General features: G+C 43.6%; 1 protein-coding gene across 2 annotated transcripts in view; it reads right to left on the reverse strand.

Moving 5' to 3' along the window:
• The window catches only part of IGF2BP1 (insulin like growth factor 2 mRNA binding protein 1), a 57,751-nt gene extending 42,504 nt beyond the window's left edge, over positions 1-15,247 (reverse strand). For both annotated transcript variants that reach the window (XM_009236579.4, XM_002834261.5), the window contains exons 1-2: positions 14,538-15,247; positions 13,281-13,341 (exon numbers count right to left, since the gene is read on the reverse strand). In XM_009236579.4, coding sequence (XP_009234854.1) covers positions 13,281-13,341; positions 14,538-14,712 — 236 coding nt within the window. In that variant the 5' untranslated portion in view covers positions 14,713-15,247. The remainder of the gene's footprint in view (positions 1-13,280; positions 13,342-14,537) is intronic.
• Between the last annotated feature and the right edge of the window lie 8,989 nt (positions 15,248-24,236).

The raw sequence follows: 24,236 nt of genomic DNA on the forward strand, positions 1-24,236 counted from the left end.
GACCCCAGATCCCACACCTTACACATCTGCAAAAGGACAGGCTGAGGCTGACACCTAAGTTCTAACCCCACTCAGATCTTTCTTCCACCTTTGTTCAGCTTCCTCTCAGTGTATTATTTCATTCCAACAGAATTCCCATTTCCCATCTTAGTTGCCCAGACAAGGGGAGAAAATTTGGACCCATCCATCTCAATTTTCTTCAACTGGCCGGGCGCGGTGGCTCATGCCTGTAATTCCAGCACTTTGGGAGGCAAAGGAGGGCGGATCACCTGAGGTCAGGAGTTTGAGACCAGCCTGGCCAAGATGGCAAACCCCTTCTCTACTAAAAGTACAAAAATTTGCCAGGTGTGGTGGCACATGCCTGTATCTACTCGGGAGGCTAAGGCAGGAGAATCACTTGAACCCGGGAGGCAGAGGTTGTATGTAGTGAGCCGAGATTGCACCACTGCACTATAGCCTGGGTGACAAAGCAAGACTCTATCTCCCAAAAAAAAAAAAAAAAAAATCAATTTTCTTCAACCACTCAAGATAATCTGAAAATCTCAACAGTGATAGGAAAATACAATGCAAGGTAGGTATGAAAGGCCTGGGGAGGCTCAGAGCATGGAGAAATTTTATCTGCTAAGCTTACGCCCCACTCCCCAGCCCCTGCAAAAAAAGCTCAAGAAAACCTCAACCTGAGTATTGGAGGATCACCTGTTCCCAACGTGTTTTTTTTTTTTTTTTTGGAACAGGGCCTCATTCTGTCGCCCAGGCTGGAGTGCAATGGCACCATCATAGCTCATTGTAACGTGAAATATGTGGGCTCAGGCAGCCTTCCTCCCTCAACCTCCAGAGTTCACACCTTCTAAGAGAGCTCAACTTTGGAAATAGAAATGCCTCAGTTTAAAATCCCAGCACTCCTACTTATTGAAGGTGTGACCTTAGTTCAGATTCTTCTGTAGAATGAAGATGATAATACCTTCAGAGTTCTTTGGGAAATTCGGTGAAGTAACAGTGTAAGCTGAGTAGATACTCAATAAATGCTCCTATAATTGTAGAAAGAACTCATCTTTTGAGCCTTATCACCTCACAGTGCTCAGAAGCAAAGATGCTCAATAAGAGAAATAAACAGGAGTGGCTGCCCTACCAACTGAGAGCCTCATTTCTGTGAATCCTCACTGAATGCCTCCCTCTTCTAGGTGAATGGTCTGCCCAAAAACAGCTCCCTGTCCATCCACAAGGCTGTTTTTTTGGGGGGGTTTGTTTTTTTTTGTTTTTTTTTTTGAGACAGAGTCTCTGTTGCCCAGGCTGGAGTGCAGTGGCACGATCTCGGCTCACTGCAACCTCCACCTCCCGGGTTCAAGCGATTCTCCTGCCTCAGCCTCCCCAAGAAGCTGGGATTACAGGTGCGCGCCACCATGCCCGGCTAGTTTTTGTATTTTTAGTAGAGACGGGGTTTCAATGTTAGCCAGGCTGGTCCACGAGGCTCTTCTTAACCCATTCCTCTATTTTTTCTGCCTTGCCTCCAAATCCCAGCTTAGCTCTAAAGCCTCCCTCCTCTATTTTCGTTCCTGAGTTTGTGTGCCTCCCGTTTTAGTGCGTGGACTCGTGGACTCTGTACTCTAAGTTTTTCCTGGATTTAAAGTGAAAATCCTGGAGGGCAGAGACTTGGCCTTGTACCTCTGTCTTTTGGGAGCCCTCTCAACTTCTATGTCTCACTTCCCCACCTGAAAAGACCCAATAATGCTAAATAAAAACTCAATAAATAATCAGTATTTAATGCAGGAAAGGGGACACACAAAGGCTTCCATTTTCTTTAGGATGAAGAGGTGACCGCACTTTGGGAGGCCAAGGCGGGCAGATCACGACGTCAGGAGATCGAGACCATCCTGGCTAACACAGTGAAACCCCGTCTCTACTAAAAATACAAAAAGTAGCAGGGCGTGGTGGCGGGCACCTGTAGTCCCAGCTACTTGAGAGGCTGAGGCAGGATAATGACATGAACCCAGGAGGCGGAGCCTGCAGTGAGCCGAGATCGTGCCACTGCACTCCAGCCTAGGCGACAGAGCAAGACTGTCTCAAAAAAAAAAAAAAAAAAAAAAAAAAAAAAAAAATGACAACCATGTGGGAAAAAGTAAAACTGGCAAGTTTTTAAATGGCCATTTTTTGAATCACAGCACTACTACTTACTGGAAATGACCAGAGGGAAGGAGGAATGGGTAAGTTATTATTTAATGGCTATAGAGTTTCAGTTTTGCAAGATGAAGAGTTCTAGAGATAGATAAAGGTGATGGTTGCACAACAATGTGAATGTTTTTTGTTTATGTTTTGTTTTGTTTGAAATGGAGTTTCGCTCCTTTTCACCCAGGCTGGAGTGCAGTGGCATAATCTCGGCTCACTGCAACCTCCGCCTCCCGGGTTCAAGCAATTCTCCTGCCTCAGACTCCCGAGTAGCTAGGATTACAGGCGTGCGCCACCACGCCCGACTAATTTTTGTATTTTTAATAGAGACGGGGTTTCACCACGTTGACCAGGCTGGTCTCAAACTCCTGACCTCAGGTGATCCACCCACCTCGGCCTCCCAAAGTGCTGGGATTACAGGCGTGAGCAACCGCGCCTGGGTATGTTTATGTCACAAAGCTATATACTTAAAATGGTTAAGATGTTAAATTTTACCTTTTTGCGTATTTTACAATTAATTTCTTTTTTTAAGATGGAGTTTCGCTCTTGTTGCCCAGGCTGGAGTGCAATGGGACGATCTCGGCTCACTGCAACCTCTCCCTCCCAGGTTCAAGAGATTCTTCTGCCTCAGCCTCCAGAGTTGCTGGGATTACAGGCATGCACTACCACGCTTGGCTAATTTTTGTATTATTATGAGAGACAGGGTTTCAAATGCTGGCCAGGCTGGTCCTGAACTCCTGACCTCAAGTGATCTGCCCGCCTTGGCCTCCCAAAGTGCTGGGATTACAGGCATGAGCCACTGCGCCCAGCCTAAAAATAATTTTAAAAAAAAAATACCAAGGATAAAGAGAAAAACCTAAAAGTTTCCAAAGAAAAAATATCTGAAATATCTGTTAAATTATATTTCCAGCAGGGCACGGTGGCTCACGCCTGTAATCCCAGCACCTTGGGGGGTTGAGGTGGGTGGATCACCTGAAGTCAGGTGTTTGAGACCAACCTGGCCAACATGGTGAAACCCCCATCTCCACTAAAAATATAAAAATTAGCCGGGGGTGCTGGCGCACACTTGTAGTCCCAGCTACTCAGGGAGGCTGAGGCAGGAGAATCGCTTGAACCCGGGAGGCAGAGGCTGCAGTGAGCCAAGATGGCACCACAGCACTCCGGCCTGGGCAACAAGCAAGACTCCATCTCAAAAAAAACAAAAACAAAAAAAATTATATTTCCTTCCATCTGCACTGTAAGATCAGGGTCTTTCACTTGTTCCTCATTGTATTTCTAATACCTAGCAAAGGGCATATCATGCAATAGTAGACTCTTACTAGATAAAAGTAACTGGATGAATGCATGCATGCATGCATGAATGAATTCATTAGAGGTACCAATCTTTGCAGCAATATGCAAGCTATCCCAGAAGTCTGCAGCATCTTGTTAAATGTTTTCTCCCATGGCTTTTCATTGTAAATATATATTTTTAAGTTATTTTTCAAACAGCCAGTGACTGAGGCAAGGACCCCACACACGCTCCCAGGCTACAACTCCCAGGCTACAGTTGCTAACTGTAGGCTTTTAAGAGAAGAGAGCAAAGGAGTTTGGGCCTAGACAGACAGCATTCCTCTTTTAGTTAGAAGTTTAAAAGAAACTACTCATTCAAGATGGCCAGCAAGAGGGGCAAGAGTAGAAGAGTGGAACAAAGATTATTTCACAGAAATATTAGAGGTTTGTTTAGATCATTCTGTTCCACCTCCTGCCTACACCCAGAGCTCATTCTGGACAGCAATCACTCCACTCTATTCTAAAAAGCCAACAGCAGCAGCATATCTTAACCAAATGGTAATAAATACAGAGAGGAAGAAAACCCTATAGATAACCTCAGTCAGCTAGATTTTAAATAAGTTTAAATAAGTTGTAGGAAGACCCTTAACAAGATTATTCTTCTGAATCTAGCTGCTTCCTCAGCCAATATCCTACTACATCTAGTCCTTGTTTGGAATACACTGGCTGTAGCCACCAACAGCCATGTCTCTCTGTGAAGAATTATCTTTGCCCTTCAATTTATTTACTTTTTTTTTTTTTTTTTGAGATGGAATTTCACTCGTCACCCAGGCTGGACTGCAATGGCGCAATCTCTGATCACTGCAACCTCTGCCTCCTGGTTTCAAGCGATTCTCCTGCCTCAGCCTCCCAAGTAGCTGGGATTACAGGTGCCCGCCACCATGCCCAGCTAATTTTTGTATTTTTAGTAGAGACGGGGTTTCACCGTGTTGGTCAGGCTGGTCTCAAACTCCTGATCTCAGGTGATCCACCCACTTCAACCTCCCAAAGTGCTGGGATTACAGGCGTGAGCCACTGTGCCTGGCCTGCCCTTTAATTTAGAACTTAATCTCCAAATCCTGCCAAAGCAACTGGTCTCTATTACAGTTGGAGTTCTCCTCCCAAGCAACTTAGAGACCTTAAGGAGGAAGTAGAGTAAATATTTCTAACTTTGAATAGACATCCTCAACAAGTTTACTCCACCCAACAGCTCCCATTTCAGTTCCTGTCTCCCCTCATTTTCTCTTCCTCAGAGTCCCTAATGGAAAGTTGACGAGCCCCAAGCAATCCCAAATGCCACTCCAGAAAGAGGCAACACACATCATTCTGAATAAACTAATTGTAAAACCCTTTATAGTAAATGATTAAAGTCACAAGCCTGTTAAAAGACTGAAAACCACATCCGGATGGGAAGCCCTTTTCCTCCCCATCCCAGTAAGAAGGTTCAACCCTTATTCCCAGGGCTGGGGCTGTGGACATGTGTGTATGTATGTGTATGCACCCACCCATGTGCCTGCATTATAGCACGCAGCCTTTGAGCAGAGGGCTGAAATGAAGAAGTGGACATAAACGTGGGTTCTGAGTACATCTTTGGGAACTGGTTCCAGACCAGGGAACCAGGGGGAGAACGTGAGGACACTACAGAAGCAGAAAAAGTAGGGAACAATGTGTGCAGTCACCCCCTGGGTATCTAGGGATCCCCAGTTCCTGAATGCCTACTTTGTTAGCTTACCAAGAGCAGGACATGAAAATGAACATACCCATCCCAGCAGATGGGGGAGGTCGCTCTCATTTCTTCCTTCCTCAGACCCCCAGGAGGATTCTTACAGTCCCCTTCATCCTGAATTCTTACAACACCTACCTTATATGCAGAGTTAGTTCCCCTCTCACCAATGTCCCTACTCTGCATGTACACCTTTGACAGTAGCCGTAAAGTGTGAAATTTCGGCTAGGAACCTGGACCAAGTTCAGGGTATAAACAATAACAGAATAAATGGCCTGTTTCCCCTAAAGAACAATTAATAGCATTATCCACCATGCTTGCCTCATCTCTCCAAGCCTCTGTCTCAGAGAATGTACTGGGGGAATCTATAATCTAGGGGCTCTGTGGGGTTGCCCTGGTGAGCTTCATCTCTCTCCACTAAAAGGTGGCTTTTCCTTTCAACATACAGGTAGAGTTACCAAAGCACCCTACACACAGATCCCCTTCAACATGCCTAGCCATCACTGTTCCTAGTGCCTTAGATATATAGCCCAAGCTGACACGCACACAGTTCAAAGACAACCTCTCATGGACACATTTTCAGGCATCTGTACACTTGATCAGTTCTAATACTCATGGAGCTAACCACAGCTATATGGGGCAGGGTAGGATACAACTGTAAAGCTTCAAAGGAGGACAAACAATGGCTAGGGCAGGAGGGACAGAAGTCAATATCTAAAACAAAATAATAACAATAAGAGCTATTGTGTACTACTATTAGAACCACTTCTTTACAGTTACAGAAATTGTGCTCAAGCTTTTAAACACTGAATTCTCCTGGGAGGAAGACCTTTCCTCCAGACTCCAGTAAAGGATGAGTGAGAGACCTAGGGTAGGTCATTAAGACTCTGACCTAACAGCACTTCTTTCCTCCTGGAGCCTTAAGAATTTTGAATGATTCCTTTCCTCCTCGTTCCTCTTTGCCAAAGAGCTCAGACCACACAAACAACCATTACACATATATTTCTGAATTCTCTGATTTCTCGGCTTAAAGATCCTAACTATATCCAATCAACTAAACTAAACTATCCAATCAAATTTCACTCAGACTTAACATTTTCCATTTCAAGTGGCCAAAACATCCAAATGAGTGACTGAGTTGGTTTTTGTTTTTGTTTGAGACACAGTCTCGCTGTTGCCCAGGCTGGAGTGCAGTGGTGCAATCTCGGCTCACTGCAACCTCCACCTCTCAGATTTAAGCAATTCTCTGGCCTCAGCCTCCCGAGTAGCTGGGACTACAGGCATGCACCACCACACCTGGCTAATTTTTGTATTTTTAGTAGAGACAGAGTTTCACCATGTCGGCCAGGCTGGTCTTGAACTCCTGGCCTCATGTAATCTGCCCTATTCGGCCTCCAGAAGTGCTAGGATTGCAGATGTGAGCCACCGTGCCTGTCCTGAATGAGTGATTGAGTTTTTAACCAAAATTAACTCAAAATGAAAAAAAAAAAAATTGAAGTTCTCCTTAACCTTCTTTTCATAAGGAAATGTACAGAGGATTGACTAGAATCCACTAACCAGACATGGTAGAAAGAGAAGGAGAAAATGTAGAGCTTCCCTCTTCTCCTGCCTCCTCTAGTATTATGGGATTTTTCTCCACAATCCTCCTCTAAACTATAAGCAAAATTTCCAGCCATCCCATATCAGACACATCCCTTACATGCCTTCCAGCCACCAAAATGTCACTTGTCTAATAACCAGACTTGTCCTAAGGGGTCTTGAAAATATCTGCACAATCCACTCAAAACTTCTCTTAATCATCCAGCTGTTTGCTCTCTATTTCAGTCAAAAGCAGTTTGCTTATGAACAGCCATGCTCCTGGGAACCTGGATTTCCCAAAATGCAAAAGGACTGCATTTCTGATGGTGTTTGTTCTGCACACAGTTACATTTCAGTGTGTTGCAATCAGGTTTTTTCCAACTGTATTAAAAGTATGAGGTCCAAACCTTCTTTTCTGTGATTTACCTGTAATCAACATATATTTTGTCAGTCGACTATGGTTAGGACAAAAGTTTGTTCCAGCCTGTTGTATTATTGCAAACCTACTGTGCCGCAAGGTAGTAAGCAGGTCTTACAAAGCTGGCTCTGCAATAAATTTTAATAGTAGGATGACCCCCCTTCTATCCACTAATAAGTACATAGTCCCCTCTGATCAAAATCTGAAGGGCCATCCAAGTTCTCCTAGTAGAATGAAGTCACTACCTGGGGACTACACAGCTTCCTTCCTGCTGGCATTGCCTCCTTGCGATGGTGTGTATCAGGTGTTATCTTACAGGATCATTTTTAACCAAACTATCGGTAACCAAATGGGCATACATTTTCTTGAGTACAGGTTTGAGACCTTTTCTTCTGCTTTTTGTTTTGACAGGCATTTAAAAAGGTATAGGGGAGGAGAGGAAAGGTGGAAATGGATGGGGTACAAGAGTTTTACACTAACATGGAGTCAAAGACTGGCTGAGACCCTGAGAAAGATCCTCAGAGCCTTGCCAGTGGCCAACTGGAAGGCCTGTTGTCTCTCTTTTACAAGATAAACAAAATCCATGGATAGAACTTCTGACTACTATTACTGACTCTGTTATTGTTTCAGTCAGCCTTCAGGACCTGTGGACAGACACAAACAGCTCATTTTGTAAAGATTGCAGGTTACTTAAATTGACACTTAACTCTTTAAGGTTCTATTTCTCAGGCCAAGACCCCAGCTACTGGGAGAGAGGAACAGCTACTTGCACTTCCATTTTCTCTCCAACTGTCTCATCCTATTTTCCCTTTACCCACTCTTCCTCTCTTCTTGCCTCTTTTCACTTCACATTTACCCACTGGCTTTTTGCCTTAGAATGGAGAGCTCTTGAGGCAGCCCAGGTGCTGGAAAGGGTCTGCAGCCCGCAGCCGGTGAGGGGGAACCCTCTCGTGGGGTATCTGCTGCGAGGTTTGCGATCTGGGGGTTCCCAGGACTAAGGCGCGCCACAAGCGGCCTGGGATCTCCTGGGGTCTCAGGGATCTGAGAGGGGAAGTCCTCCTCGGAGACCCAGGCCAGCGGATGTTCTCAGTCAGGGGCTTGTTAAGAGAAGGCAGGCGGGCGGCCCCACCTCAGAGCGAGACGAGATTGCCGGGCTGGGACTGGCGTGGGGGCGGGCGGGGAAGGTTAGGGCCGCCGGGCCGGGGCGAGCGCTCCAGGAAGAGCCTCCAGCGCCGCCGCCACTTTCTCTCTCTACTCTCTCTCTTTTTTGAAAGGGGAAGGGAAGGCAGGCAACTCCAAAAGCAAATATAGCCTTGCCCTGAGCTGAGTCTACCACCCGTCTCTGACCCCTCTCCCGTGGGTAACACTGTGAGCCTCCAGCCGCTCCCCTTTAAAAGGGAAGCGGGAAATCCACCCAACCCCGTATCTCCCCTCCCTCCCTCTCTCCCTTCCCCCTCCCCGTCTGGAATTTCCAAGCCGGGACTAACTCGTCTGATTTCTCCAGTCTCCCCTGCTGCTTTTTTCCTCCCCTTTTCTCTCCCTAACACTCCCATCCCAAATTCTAAGCTGCACTTTCTGGAAGACATTAGCCACATTTCAAGAATCTTTTAAGAGGATGGGGAACAAACAACACTTATTTTAAATTCTAACAGCTGGGAAAATGTCCGTTCTTCAAATGCCTTTGGTTCATACACTTATTCTAACAACCCCATCACCACCACTACCACCCCACACACGAAAATCAACAGATCTAACCACTAAATAACTCTTCACAAAACCTTTAAACTTCAACAAATAGCACTTGCTGTTCCCCACTTCTCACTCAACTAAACCAGACCTGAATTTTAAAATGTTTTAAAATTGTATACTCAGTAGACTATCTCAATAGTATCTTTGTCAACTGGCTGCAACACATTAAAGTATAGTATAAATACACTCTTAAATAAAAGTAAGCCTTAAAAGTACCCACACACATAGATTAAAATGATACATATTAAGGTAATTTTAAAAGATTAGAAGCTCAGAACCTTTGAATCAAGGTTCTTCCAATTGCTGTCATGTATTTAATCTCTGAAACATAATTATAAGAATGTTTTTTTTCCACCAAAAGCTGTGCCATTAAAACTTTACCTTTTCAACAATTAACAATACTTTGAATAAATTAGTGATGGGAATTGCAGTTCTTCCCCTTTTTTACTAAAAAGCTCTCCATCTGAGAAACCATTATGGTAAAATTTCATCTTTTTAATTTGGGTCAGAAAATAAGGGGTTCTAGAAACCTACAATTCTTCTAACGGACAGTCAGTTGCCACTGCCCTTACGAAACTCTCATCTTGAAATACTGACCACCCAAATGAGAACAGTTAAGGATTTCTACCAGCAGTGAAGGAAACTAATTTATGAATTTGCAAAGTTTAATTTTTAGGTGGAAATTAAAATAGGGAAAGAATGTACCCCAGTTTCCACCTTTCCTCCAAACAGTGCATAAAAACTTAACATTCAACCATTTTTTTCATTTATGTAAAGCAAAAAAAAAAAAAAATTCTAACCTAATATTAATAAGAAAACCTTTTTAAAAGAGTAATCAATTGTTTCTACTTTAAACTTTCATGTTGAATAGTAGTCACTGTATCTTTTACCTAGTATGAGTTAAAAACTTTCTTTTTGATTTGGATACTAATTCATAATTACAACCATTAAAGTAAAAGTGCCTGAAAACCCTCCCGCTCTAGCAGTTTTCATTCCCTTGTTTTTTAACCCTTCTTCATTCATTTTCAGCCCCAAAGTACAAGGTAGGTTTTCTTTTTTCCTTAAGTGCAAATCCATTTCTGAAGACAATTTTTAGGTTGTTTTGAAAACATTTAGGATCCAGTGATTTCTTCAGAGCCTCGACAAATCATTGTTAAAATATATTTAAAATATTTTTTGCCATTTATAAGACATCCCTTCACAGATTTTTAAAGCTGTTAACTTCAGAAAATTAAACTGTAAAATTTGGACACTTTCTTTTGAGAGTTCTCAATTTTATGAATGGTTTATAAAACTAATTGTGTTTAATAGGTAGAAACTTAAGGGAGTTAGCCCACCTCATTTTTATTTAGTCAACATAGAGGAAAAGGACCATTAATCTGCCTGAAGAAATCACCAAACTTAGAATTCTTTAATGTGAACATATTTCACCTTTAAAAAAAATGATTCAGTGCATCTCTTTTTTTTCTTAATTAACAGTAACACCTTTTATTTTGATGACACCAGTTGACAGTGAATATGCTATCTTTAGGTCACATTCGTCTAGAAAAAGGCACACCACAGTGCCAAGTGTAACAAAGGTTTAATTCCCTTAAAAAGCAAATCATGTCTCAAAGTAATCAAGTCACACTAAAATGGTACCCCCTTTACCTCAACTACTCCTAAGTCTCTCAGAATAAAACATATACAAGCCCTTTCCACAACTGTTTTTAAATGCATTTGGTTTTTCTCTTTTGTCTCAGTATCTGGCAGTGAACACATACAAATTCTCAACAAAAAAGCACAAATTGTTAACCAAATTCCAACACTAAGAGGGGGTTTGAGATGGTGATCTCTAAGAAATTTAATATCACCTCATTTTAAAAATTCAAGCTAACTGCTGTTTTCAGTTGAAATGCATAGTGTTCAGCCTCTTGAGTTCTTAAAAAGGTACAAATTATATGTATCAAATAAATTCAAACTGAGAACAAAATACATTAAGAGGTATTGCTACAGCATATCTTTTGTTTGATTTCCCCCTCTTAAAAAACAAAACAAAACAACCAGGAACATTTAGTTGTTGGGTTTTTATGAATTATCTTAGAAATTGAAATCATAGTTCATTTGGAACTGAATGCCTGAAGAAGAGTTCATAAGGAAAATACAAGAGTATATATACACAAAATATTATTTGTATAGTTGTTCATTTTGCTTAGAATATATTAGTCATAATTAACTATTCCTGTTCTATACATCCATGAGATGGAAAAAGTCAGTAACAAACCTAACTGACGAAATACTTTTCAGACACAGACTAAAGACACATACCACAACATACTTCCTCAAAGACACAAAATGATAGAGCAAACTGACTTAATGAAAACAAACTTTCTTTTTTAAATCTTGAGACTTCAAAAATTGATTCATTCTAGAAAAATGAAGTGCCTTCTCACCACCAACCAAAATAAAAAGCAAAGAAAACACAATTGACTCAATGTTTGGGCTAAAAAAATTATTTCAGGAAGGGGGAGAACACATAAAAGATCTAATTTAATATGGGTGTGGACAGAGATTTTTTTTTTACCCAGTCTTCTCACAAACCCCACTCTCCATTCCAACTCAAAAAAGAGCCCTCAGTAATGCATTTTGGAGGGAACAAGGGCCTAGAAATGACTTAAAAGCAAGCAGATGGCTTGGGGAAAAAGATTCATAAATACAGGGCACCATGAAAATTAAAATATAAATGTTTTGAGTTCCATTTGATCACGTTTTGCTATTTCTCTTGCTTTTCACTTTATTCCCTAAAATTTAAACCATCCTCAAGAGCAAAAGAAAAAATCCACATATTTTAGAATTCCACTTATTCTGGATATTTTTCATCAACACTCAGCTTTCAGTTCAAATATCCATATCCTTTTCAATAAACCTGCTGGTGTCAGTGTATGTTCCTTAGTCACATCTCCAGAAAATGTTTCAAAATAACAAATAAGACTTCTTTTCTTCCTTCCCATTTTATTGCCTCTTTACTCCTAACTCTAACTGCTTTTCCAATAACACGGTATTTCAAACATTTGAAGTTAAATCGCAAGTTCTATAAACGTAGTAACAAGCCATATTGATCTATAGACACAATAGTTCCAAGTTACTTAAATATCAAGCTAAGCCACTGAACAGATTTTTATCTCACATTAAACTTTCTAGGCCCTCTTAATGGTCCCCCAGAAAAAGCAGTCATCACCCCCCATCTACCCACCCGGAAAAGGCCAAAGACTATTCTGAAATGTACCAAGTTTTCAGTTGAAATGGGGGGTGAGGAGGATCAAAGATTTACTGGGGGCTGCTTTCCAGCTTGGGACATGAGAGCAAACTCTACACTGTCAACACGTTTAAAGTCTGATTTGAGAAAGTAGAAAGACTCTGCCCTTATACTTCCCAGCCAGAGTTCAAGGAAAGGTTTCAGAGTTCAATGCAAGATTTGAAATCCACCATGAATTCTCGGTAAGCATGATGGAGGTACCCCATTTTGCTGAAGAGAGAGGATAGAGGGTATTGGAACACACACGAACACACACACAGACACACACACACACACACACACACACACACACAACCATTCATCCACGGAGTTCTAGACCCTCCAAAGAGCCCCAGCTCACAGCCTCAACACAAAGCTCTCACCCCAGATGGTCCCCTGGTAACAATGGGCTGAAGGAGTGGGGGTAGGGGGGCTCGAAAAGGATAGTACAGCCAAGGCATATTCTTTGGAAAATCCAGCTGGGGAGAGGGATGGTGTGAGATATGAGGGATTGGGGGTGGGGGGTCCATGGAAAATAAAAAGTCTTTGCCTGTTGCAGAAATATAAATAAAGTACAAGCATAAGGGGATCTTTGGGGGACGGGAAACTCATTCCACATCGCTTCGGGAGAAGGGCAATCCACTTAAGAATTATGGTGTGGAAAGAGTGGGAAAAACAGAAAATGAGGCCTGCTACGAAGTTGCAGAAATCGCCATGAGTCTGAACTCTTCAAAGATTTAAAGGTTCCCCACAAAAAACGGCCCCACGAGTTGAACAAACTCCACAAGGTTTCTCCCCTATTGATTTTCTTTCACCTTTAATTCTACAAGTAACATCTTTTAGCCTACCCCAGCCCCAACTTATTATTATTTTTTTTTACAAGCTGTAAACCACCCATTACAAGATCTTGGCCAATCTTCCCTCCCTGCCCCCAACATCCGGAGTTGGGGGTGGAAAGACCAGTAATGGGTTTCTTCCACTGGAGACGCTATGGACCCCTGAACACAGCTTTACAGCACACCCCCGCGGCCCCCCCACCCCCCCAGAAAAGAGCTCTTTCCTACCTTTGTTTTTTGGGCACCGAATGTTCAATCTCTAGGCGTTTTCCTTGTAATTCTACTTTCCCTAAAGATTAAAAAAAAAAAAAATTACCATGAGAGCTTGAACAGGGGTTGGGGGTGGGAAGAGGAAGGAGAAAAGACACTAGGGTAATTCAGGAGTTACTGGGATTCGAGATCTTCCTAGGAATCCAGGCAGTGGCTTCCGCATCCAGATGGGAAAAAGGTTGCTCTAGGAATGGTGGAGTCTGTAAATTCGTTATTATTCATTTTTTAATTTTTGCTTTACTTAATCACTGAGGCTTGTTGAGTGGGTCGCTCTGGAATCCCGATTTGGGAAAGGTGCGAGGCCATTTGTGTGGGTGCGCTGCCTACATAGCTCCCAGATGTGGGAAGAAGGAGCCAGGAAAGAAAGGGCTCCCCGTTCCTCAGAAAGTGGGGCGCGGGGCGGGAGGCAGTGTGCAGAATGAAACTTTATTTTTCTCTGTTGGCCAGGAAGAAGGGCTTCGGGCCACGGAGCGGTCACCTGTCGGGGCTGGTTTGGGAAGGGGTGGACCTGGGGGAGCGGAGCGGGGCCTGGCGGGGAGGGTCCCTCACTGCCGCCGCGCGCGCCTCTCGGCCCAGCCTCGGCGTCTCGGGAAGCAGCATGGCGACCCGGCGCCGCCGCCGCCGCCGCGCCACCCTGCTCACGCCCCACTTTCAAATCAAAATGGCTCAAGCCCCAGGCCCTGGGCGGGAGGCAGGACCCCCTTCCTTGCAAGTCCTGCTGGAAGGCTGCATTCCCCACGCGAAGCGGACAGATCGCAGGCGGTCCGGGTACCCCTTCCACGCCTGGAAAGGCCTAAGACTGAGGAACGGGAGCCGGGGTTTTCCAGCTGGGGGGACGTCCACCGGCGGATAGGGAGGGGCTGGGCGTGGAAATAACGCCCAGCCGGGGGTCATCCCCGTGTCCCTAAATTCAACACCCCACTACTGCCAGTGGGGGCTCCCGCCCCGTCGGTGGGGAGGAGGAATGGGGGAAGCCAGAGCTCCTTATCTCAGGCTGGGAGGAAGGGATGAGGAAATCCCGAATGTTTCTGCGCGGGGGTGGGAGGCGCAGAGCGAGGGAGGGGGCATCGAAGGGGGTAGGTCGAGGGTGGGTACGGAGGCCAAGCCCCGCAGGCCCGGGAAGAGAGGAGTTGGCGGGAGAGGAACCGGAAGGTGCGGGTCTCCGTTGTTCGGGGCTCTCGTTGTGGCTTTTCCGGGAGGTGGCTGTGCTCTTACCGGAGAAAGTTTCGATGGCCTTCATCGCCCAGTGCTCGTCCGGGCAGTCCACGAAGGCGTAGCCGGATTTGACCAAGAACTGGCCGCTGTAGGAGATCTTGTGCTCCGCAAACACTTTCTCCAAGTCCGCGGGGGTCACGCTCTCGTTGAGGTTGCCGATGTAAAGCTTGTTCATGGTGGCGGTCTCGGGGCAGGACGCGGTCCCGGGCAAGGCCGAACGAGCGGGCGCGGGCGGCGAGCCTCCTAGGCCGAGAGGCGGGGAGGCCGGCGGCAGGAGCCGCAAACTTTCTTTGCACCCCACCCCAGAAGTTGTCCCGAACCCAGGGCGGGGAAGGTGGCCTGAAGGCGCTCAGAGGTCGCGGGAGAGTTCGGGGAGAGCCCAGGAGAAGTGCCCGCGGCGCGCAGGGAGACGGACGACACGGCGCAGCTCCTTCCCTTCGGTCCGAAACCCCTCCGAGAGGGCTGGTGTGTCACGTTTCTCCGCGGCCGCCCTGGCGCCGCCTCTAAATAAAATCGACTTGAAAAAAAATGGAGCGGAAAAAAAAAAAAAAAAAAAAAGAGAAGCCACGTGGTGACAGCCCCCACCCACCCTGCAGGGAAAGACCCCCGACGCCACAGGGCCCCTCGGCCCTCCGGCCAAACCCGATAATCTCCCGCCTGAGGGTGGGGAACTCAACTCACCCCCGGGGTAAACTGGGGCGGTGGGGCAGCGTCCCTGAAGCTCTACAGGCCCCTTCCCCCTTTGCAAGAACCTGGCCCCTAGGGAAGCGCCCCGCCCCCACCCATCCCCCGACCCTAGCCCAAACTGGGGGAGGATGGTCCAGCCCAGATCTCACATGTCTTAAAGGGTAAATTGTACGGTTATTTTTCATTCGTTTTGGGGGGCGGGGTTGCTCACCCCTCCCCAGTTAACTGCTAGCGACTGACAGGCGGGGGACGGCCGAGATAGACAAAGAGAAGCCGAAGACTCTGGGGTCTTCAGGAGAGGGTCGCACAAGCTGGTGATTTAAAAAGAAAGGCACCTTTTCCCTAGATGTTTAAATTGGGGGGGTCTCCGCCTTCCCCACGCCAGCCCCACGAAACTCCCCCGCCTCCGGGGATGCAGGACCGGGGGACCCTGCGAGCGCGGGACTGGGAAGCTGGGAACACGGGCTATCCCAGTGGAGAACGAGGAAGCCGCAGGAAATCATGTTTTGAGATCCCCACGGGAGAAAGGGTGGTTCGCACCCGGGGTCCGGCTGTTAAATGATAACGTTTCGGGGTCCTGAGGGGAACACGCGGAACTGGCCGGAGATGACTCCAGGAGAGAGGAACGGTGGGAGACAAGGAAGAGGGGTGATAGCTAGGGCTAACCGGAGCGAACCGAAGGGGGAGGTCTTAGGGAGGGAGTGACCGGGTGGAGATTTGAATGGTCCCCTTTTCCCTCCCAGAGTCGGGGACAGACAGGTGGAGTTTCCAGCGCCCGCACCACCCGGGACACTGCTGGCAGCTCTCTAGGCCCTAGGTTCGGGTCTCGGAACTTTGTTTGGGGTGCAGGATTCCGATCCCGGCGGGAAGGCGGGAGAGGGACGGAGGGCGGGGGGCTAAGCGCGAAGCCCCGCCCACGTCCCCAGGTCAGACCCGCAGGGGGAGGGGGTAATTTCCGCTCCGCGCACGGGGAAGCGAGGGGCGGGAGCTTAGGGGAGGGGGCGGCGGCCACCCCCCTCCCCCTCCCGCCGTTCCTGGGGAGGGGGAAGCGGATCTGCCTGGGTCCCTTCCCTCGGCTCTGACCAACTCATTCCGGATCCTTCGGCTCCCGGAGCCCGAGGAAAGGACCCGACTGGGCAAGGGGCGACACGTGGGCGGTCGCACCCCGTCTGGGCGGTGGGGGAGGGGGCTGCTCGTCGCGCGTTTCGGAGTCCCGGATACGCGGCGGAGAGCGGGACGCGCGGTCCACGCGCAAGCCCTGGCTCCACGGCGGAGCGGCGAGCGAGGCCAACGAGTTTCTAGCGGCTGGGGCTGGGATGGCGCCAGGGGTGGCCGAGAGCGCGGCCCGGAGACCCTGGAACCCCCTCGCCCAGGGAACGGGGAAAAAGGAGGGGTCGACCCCCAGAAATTCTGGAGTCCCCTTGAACAGGGCGGAAACTGGGGTGTTACTCCAGACTCTGCAGGAGGGAGGATAATTCTGTCGGGGGCACGCGTGCTGGGAGGGCAGGTGAGGAAGGGGGTCACTCCCCTTCCCCAGTCCCCGACCCCATTGTCTCAGTCGCCTGCGGCCCGGGCCGATTCCGCAACACGTGTTGACTACACCGATATGAATGCCTTGAATTTTTTTTATTGTTATTATTTTTCGTTTGCAGAGTCTGAGCTGACTCCGACTTCGGCTCGCCGCTCTGCTGCCGGACGATTGTATGCCATTCAAAAAGTCGGGAGTTGAAAGACAGCACGCAGCACCTTTGTCCCCCTCCCCGTTTTCCCGGCGCGCTGAAAAGAAATGGGGCTGGGACTTGGGGGCGGGGGAGGGCTTCCAACTCGGTTTCTCTATCTCCTCCACCACCTTAGAGCCCACCCTCCCCAATGAGCGTTTTGTTCTACCCAGCCACGTGTTTGTCGGATTTTTGTTTTTGTGATTTTTTTTTCCCCCATGGAACAAGAATTAAAGTACTAGGAGCTATTTGTTGTTGAGTAGAAAGAGAATATTTTCTGTCCAAGAAGGTGGGAGACATCTGTGTCTCACCCCCACACACACACCTCCGTCCCTCCCCCCTTATCTGACTCTTAATACTTAGCTCTTGATCACAAGCATTATTTTTAAACAAACCAATGAGCAGGAAACAGGCATGCCACATAGTAGGCACTCAATAAACATTTTTTAAATGAAAAACAAGCTAATACAAACAGCACAGCAAAGATAATTCATGAAAATTAGAGTCCAGGGGGGAAAAAATTATCTTGGCCAGAACGTGTGGCTCTGTTGTCCGGGAACTTTTCTTGGTGATGTGTGTAGACTTTTGAAAGGGCTAAAAGATGGTTTCAAAAAGGCTGTTGTATTTCTTGGCCTTTTCCTAAAGAGGAGCCCCAACCTCCTTAAATCTTTTCTGTTATATTGGGGAACAAGGAGGAGGGCAACTAGGCAGATCATCCCAGTTCCCAGAAACTTTTAAGTGCTGTTTCTTTCATTTAATTTGAATCTTTAGGTGCTAATAAAAGCACTTCTCAGATTGTCTCCCTGGGGGACATATCCACTACTCTGCCTCTGTATGCCTAAAACAAAAGCAAGTTACACCCCACAAAAATCTCCATCCAGACCTCTAAACTCCTATAAAATGCAGTCCACTTTTTACTATTCTAGAGTCAATGGGAAACAACATTTTTAAAAATTATCATTGAATTCAGTTCACTTTCAGGTTGATTTTTTTCCATGTAAAAATATACTAGCTAAATGTTAGTTGAAATCAGTTTTAACGTATTTAAGATAACGTTAGAAGAGAATATATAAATTCACTTGAACAATCTGCTATTTTAAAATCTCTTTAAATATTTAATTAAAAATTACCAATAATTGCTAAATTGAAACTGATTAGTTCTTTTTAAAAAATCAGCTGTTTTACTGAATTCTAATCCTCTCCACCCCCCAAAAAAAGGCTTGTGTGTGTATAGTCAGAAGCTGCAAAGGCTGCAAGAATATAAGAGAGGAGACAACAGGGGTGAGATACAGATGTTTTTAGCCCCCAAATCAGTTTTGCCTTAGTGACCTGGCTATTTTAGGCTGGGGTTGGGGGAACTAAATCACATTGATTGGTGTTTCATCTCTCCCTTCTGAATTAGCCCAGCACTCACATTAAGGGTTATTTCTTGTCTAGACTGACATTCCTAGGTTAGGGATAAAAATGGGCAGACTTGAGGTACCATAATTTTTCATCGTTTTTGTTAACATTAAAGATTGCTATCAAACATTGTATTTATTTTCAATTTTTTTTCTACATTGCTTCTTTGGGACAGATAAATCTTTAGTGCAGAGTTACACTTAACTTGTGTAAGAGTTAAAAATATAGCTATAGGATTAAATGGTTTTTTTCTTTAATAATTATCCTTTATAATACATATCGTATATAATATATATTGTATATTCTACATAGTAATATTAATACTGTTATACTTCTTCCTCTTCTTGTTCTCCTCCTCTTCCTCCTCTTCTTTATTTTTTCCTGGAGAACAGTTTGGTCTAGTTATGGAATTTAATTATCTGAATTCAGAAACACTGACATTTGACTCCATTTTAAAGATAGGATTCTAATCCATTTTCCTCCAATGTGAACATACAAATACATGCAGAGAGAAAAAAAAAGTTTGAGAGAATAAAACAACTTTTTTAAAGATGAAAATAAAAGAATTTTTTTCTTGGAGAAATAAGCCAAGTTAAAAAAAGGAAAGAAAAAAGTTTAAAAAAAGGAAAAATAAAAAATAGAAAAATTAAAAATCAATAATTTCACTATTGTCATAGAAAATTAATTTTACTTGTAAATGTTTATTTTTCAGCGTTTGTCCATTTATAATGGTTTAAAATTTATCATTTTTATATCTTAATTTTTCACTTGCATTTGTACCATAAATATTTCCCCAGGCTGCCTCCAAGTTTTCATAACTGTCATTTTAATTCAGTCCAGTTATATATGTAAATTATTAATCATGATATTTAGATATACACTTCATCAAATTTTTTACTTTTGTAAACAGTGCTGAACAGGTATTTTGGTGAATATAAATTTTTCCTTTTTGGGGTTAGCTCCTTTGCATAAATCCCCAGAATATATATTGCATTTTAAATCTAACACTTACTGACTCTTCTATTTTTAAAAGTGTAGCATGTTTTACAAAAGAAAGAACAAAACAAATGGAAAGCAGCTAGGAGGGAAATACATTAAAATACAATTTATTTTCTAATGAATCCATCAATTTTGGAATAAAATTATGGTTGCTACAAAATACAGAAAAAGAAAAGCTCACATTTCCTCATGTATTGCTGCTTTGACCTCAAAGTTTTTAGAGGAATTTGTTTTTTGTTTGGCTGGTTTTTATTTTATTTATTTACTTTTGTTGTTGCTTGCTTGTTTTTTTACTGTTACTACTTTGGGATGTTTTGTTTCTTCCTGCAACTTAAAGTCTTAGTGTGGTTCTTTTAAATGCCTATAAACTTTGAGAAAGTGTAAATTAGTTCCAGTTTAAAAGCACATGCAGCTTTTTCTCCTGTCAAATAAATAAGGATAAGTATGTGTTTAGGATATCTCATAAAATGTAAGCAAACTGTAAGCAGAAAAGGAAATTTTTCTCCTTCAAATTATCGTTCATTCAAAAGTGTTCAGTGTTTAAGACCTGAGAAAGAAATGTATTTATTCCAGAGATAGAAGAGGCTCAAGGGGAAAAAAGAACTTTAAGGACAATCGTTTGTTTTTCTGTGGGTCACACAGTGTGTTTGACAAAATCTCTCAATTTTTTGTTTTGGTTCAGGTTTACAATGTAGAAACTTTTAGGTAAGGAGGGGATCATTTATTTTATTAACTTTAAAAATAGATGTTTTCAAATTCATTTTGTTAGTAAACTACTCCACCCAACCCCTATTATTACATGTAGAAGAAATGGTCAATAACATCCTTCACATTACATTCTTATTACCTTTTGCAATTTTTTTATTCCAAAGTCATTTGATTAAAAGATAATGTACAATCTTGTTTAGTTCCTACAGCACAAAATACAAAATAGATCACTGATTCATTTGGGGGGGGAATTGTATAATTCAAGAAAAGACAAGAAAAAAATGTTATTTTTCAAAATAAATTGTAAAAAGCAACAAAAGAGAAGGAATCCATATATAAATATTAAGGTGGAAACAGTAATGAGACAATTTTGTACTTGAAATCAACATATCTTCTAAATATTTAAATTATTTTAATTAGAAATGAATCAGTTACATGTCAAACTTCATGAAGTTTCCATTTTAGCTACACAACATCTACACATTTTAAGACTAAAAGAATTTTTTAACTCAGCAAATTTTTTTCGTTTGCTTTTTTAAAAATTTTACCCCTAATGATGAGATTAACTGACTACTCCTGTTTAGGATTTTTTTTTCAGGAGCTGCCACAAATATTTCAGAGTTACCAGGGATAATGCTGCTATGTTGGGGTTTTTTGTTGTTGTTTTAAATTTTAAAAATTAAGACATATTATTTCACTAGTATTTCATCACCAAAAAATTAATTTAAAACAGTTCAATCTGTCTTCATATACAAACCAGATTTACAAAGAAAAGAGACTCAGCCTAATAGTATGGCATTTTTGTTTTAAATGGTTGTTTGACTAAACTGAGATACAATTTTAAAAGTGACTCCTAATTTTCATGAATTAACAATCTACACAGAATTTTGGTTCACCCAACTCTCCTATAAACACCTCCACCTTTTTTTTTTTAAAGAATTATTATCAACACAACTTAATTTCCACTCTTAAACACAATCTGAAAATATTTGGTGAGCACTTATATAATAAATTATTAAGTACATTCTTATAATTTTCTTTTCATTTCTAAAATGTGTTTATAAAGTGTATAGGGAAAAAATTTAGAGTTATTTCTAAATTGCTTTAAAATAAGGTTCCTGATCCATCTTTTTTCCCACCTTCCTCTTCCTCCCTGCCCCTCCCCCTGCCCCTGCCCCTCCCCTCTCTCTTCCTCCCCCTCTCCTTTTGTTCCTCCATTTTTCTTCCCGCTCCGGACACTGTCAGTTCCTTTCCTCCTCCCCCTTTACCTTTACCCTCTTTTCAATTTTTCTTTTTCTTTGTTGCTTCTCTTTACCCTTTTATTATTCTCCTGCTCCTCTGCCCCTCAACTGATTTGTTCCTTCATTTAAATCAATATACCTATCCAAACTTTCTGTCCTTTTTCTTCTCCCTCTCCCACTATCACTAACTTGTTCTCATCCAAACTTATTTCTAGTGAAAGGGAAGGATGCAGAGATGCTTGAATTATTTTATACACCAAAAGGGGAAACTTGTTACATTTTTTAGGAGAACCTCAGGGTGATTCAGGTCCCAGAACAACTCCGCTCCAGTATTCCCAGTTTTTATTGGCTGAACATTCATCAGACACTTTTACATTTTTGTGTCATTTTTCCATGTCCTACTTTGCTTATAACTAAATTTGTAATTAGCATTTTATGACCAAATCCTTGAGGGCAAAGACTCTGTATCACCCAGGGTGTCTAACAGTGCTGACAGATGTCCAATAAAAATCTACGGAATAAGTATATTTGATACTATCTGAGAAGATGTGATCATTGTGATCAGATAAGATGCTGTTTTCAGCCTGTAAGCACCTTTTTCTTTTAAATAAATACAACACAATCAGATGAAATACAGATAAATGTAGTCATTTAAAAGGATAATTGGTCTATATCAAAAATAGCAACCAAGGGGCATCTCTGAGCTTAAGCTTGTTGCTCCCTGGTTCTGTTCCCATGACAGTTTTGTGACCATGGCAGTTCTGTACCCAATGTCAGCAACCGCTTTCCTCTGTGTCTGGTCATATCGGCTCAGAATTCTCAGCTGAGGGCTTCAGGTAGTCACAGCCACCATCAGAATTAGTTACAGAGCCCTTTGCCATTCTGATATCCTCTAGTGCCACACAGCCAGGATGACAGTCTCAAGGAGGTAACCCACATACACCTACTGCCAAGAGCTCTCTTAGGTTCTTCCTTCTGGGAATGTAACTAGCACCCCACTAACTACATACATAAAGATTTCTTATTTTGTATATCATCCAAAGCAAAAACGTTACCCCAAGACAGCCCTTCTCATTGGTCCCCAGGTCGTCTGTTACAGCCCCTCAGCCAGAGCAGATGTTCACCTAATGTCCTACCTGTCAGTACAGCTATGAACACCCAAGGAGAAAGCAAACCAATTTTTATAGCAGGCTAAATTAAAACAAAAACTAAGCAGTTCATGAAAATAGTAAGGTTGCGTGTTTTAAAATATATTTATAATACTCATTACTAGCAAGAATATAGTGAAATAAACATTCCATATGGCTGTGTGGGAGGACAATTTTAAGGCAACAAGAACCTTTAAAAATTAATTTCTCTTTCACTTAGAAATTGCACTATTGAGTAACCTCTCTACAAAAAAATCCAGTATGTAAAAAAAAAAAAAAATTATTCAGCCTTAAAAAGGAATGAAATTCTGATACCTGCTACAATATGGATGAACTTTGGAAACACGCTAAGTAAAATAAGCCAAAGCAAAAGGATAAATGTATGATTCTTAGTTGGTACAGAATTTCAATTTTGAATGAAAAAATTCATGAGATGGGTAGTGTAATGGTTGCACAACAGTGTGAATGTACTTAAAGCCACTGAATTTTATGCTTCAAATGATTAAAATTGTAAATTTTATTATGTATATTTTATCTTTTTTTTTTTAAGAGACAGAATCTCACTGTTGCCCTGGCTGGAGTTCAGTGACACAATTAGAGCTGACTGTAGCCTTGATCTCCTGAGCTCAAGTGATCCTCCCACCTCAGCCTCCTGAGCAGCTGGGACTACAGGCAAGCTACCACTATGCCCAGCTAATTTTTATTTATTTATTTATTTTGTAGAGACAGAATCTCACTATATTGCCCAGGCTGGTCATGAACTCCTGGTACCAAGAGATCCTCCCACCTTGGCCTCCCAAAGTGTTGGGATTGTAGGCATGATATCATGATTTTTTTAAACGCAAAAAAAAAAATGGGTTTAAAAAAATGTAAACAAACAAACAGGGTCGGGTGTGGTGGCTCACGCCTGTAATCCCAGCACTTTGGGAGGCCGAGGCCGGTGGATCACTTGAGGTCAGGAGTTCGAGACCAGCCTGACCAACATGGAGAAACTCTGTCTCTACTAAAAATACAAAAATTAGCCGGGCGTAGTGGTGCATGCCTGTAATCCCAGCTACTTGGGAGACTGAGGTAGGAGAATCGCTTGAATCCAGGAAGCAGAGGTTGCGGTGAGCCGAGATTGTGCCATTGCACTCCAGCCTGGGCAACAAGAATGAAACTCCGACTCAAAAAACAAACAAAACAATGAATAAAGATGTGTTATTAATAACCGTCAAAAAAAACTTTCGGCTGGGCAAGGTGGCTCATGCCTGTAATCCCCCCACTTTGGGAGGCTGAGACTAGAGGAGCACTTGAGCCCACGAATTCGAGACCAGCATGGGAAACACAATGAGACCTCATTTCTACGAAAAATTTTAAAAATTAGCCGCGTTTAGGGGCCAGGCGCGGTGGCTCACGCCTGTAATCCCAGCACTTTGGGAGGCCGAGGTGGGCGGATCACGAGGTCAGGAGATCCAGACCATCCTGGCTGACACGGTGAAACCCTGTCTCTACTAAAAATACAAAAAAAATTAGCCAGGCGTGGTGGCGGGCGCCTGTAGTCCCAGCTACTCCGGAGGCTGAGGCAGGAGAATGGCGTGAACCCAGGAGGCGGAGCTTGCAGTGAGCAGAGATCGCGTTGCTGCACTCCAGCCTGGGCGACAGAGAGAGACCCCGTCTCAAAAAAAAACAAACAACAATTAAAAAAAAAATTAGCCGGGCTTGGTGGCACATGCCTTTTGTCCCAGCTACTCGGGAGACTGAGGTGGAAGGATCGCTTGAGCCCGGGAAATCAAGGCTACAGTGAGCCGAGATGGG

This window comes from Pongo abelii, chromosome 19 (genome assembly GCF_028885655.2).
Source record: "Pongo abelii isolate AG06213 chromosome 19, NHGRI_mPonAbe1-v2.0_pri, whole genome shotgun sequence".
Taxonomy (NCBI): domain Eukaryota; kingdom Metazoa; phylum Chordata; class Mammalia; order Primates; family Hominidae; genus Pongo; species Pongo abelii.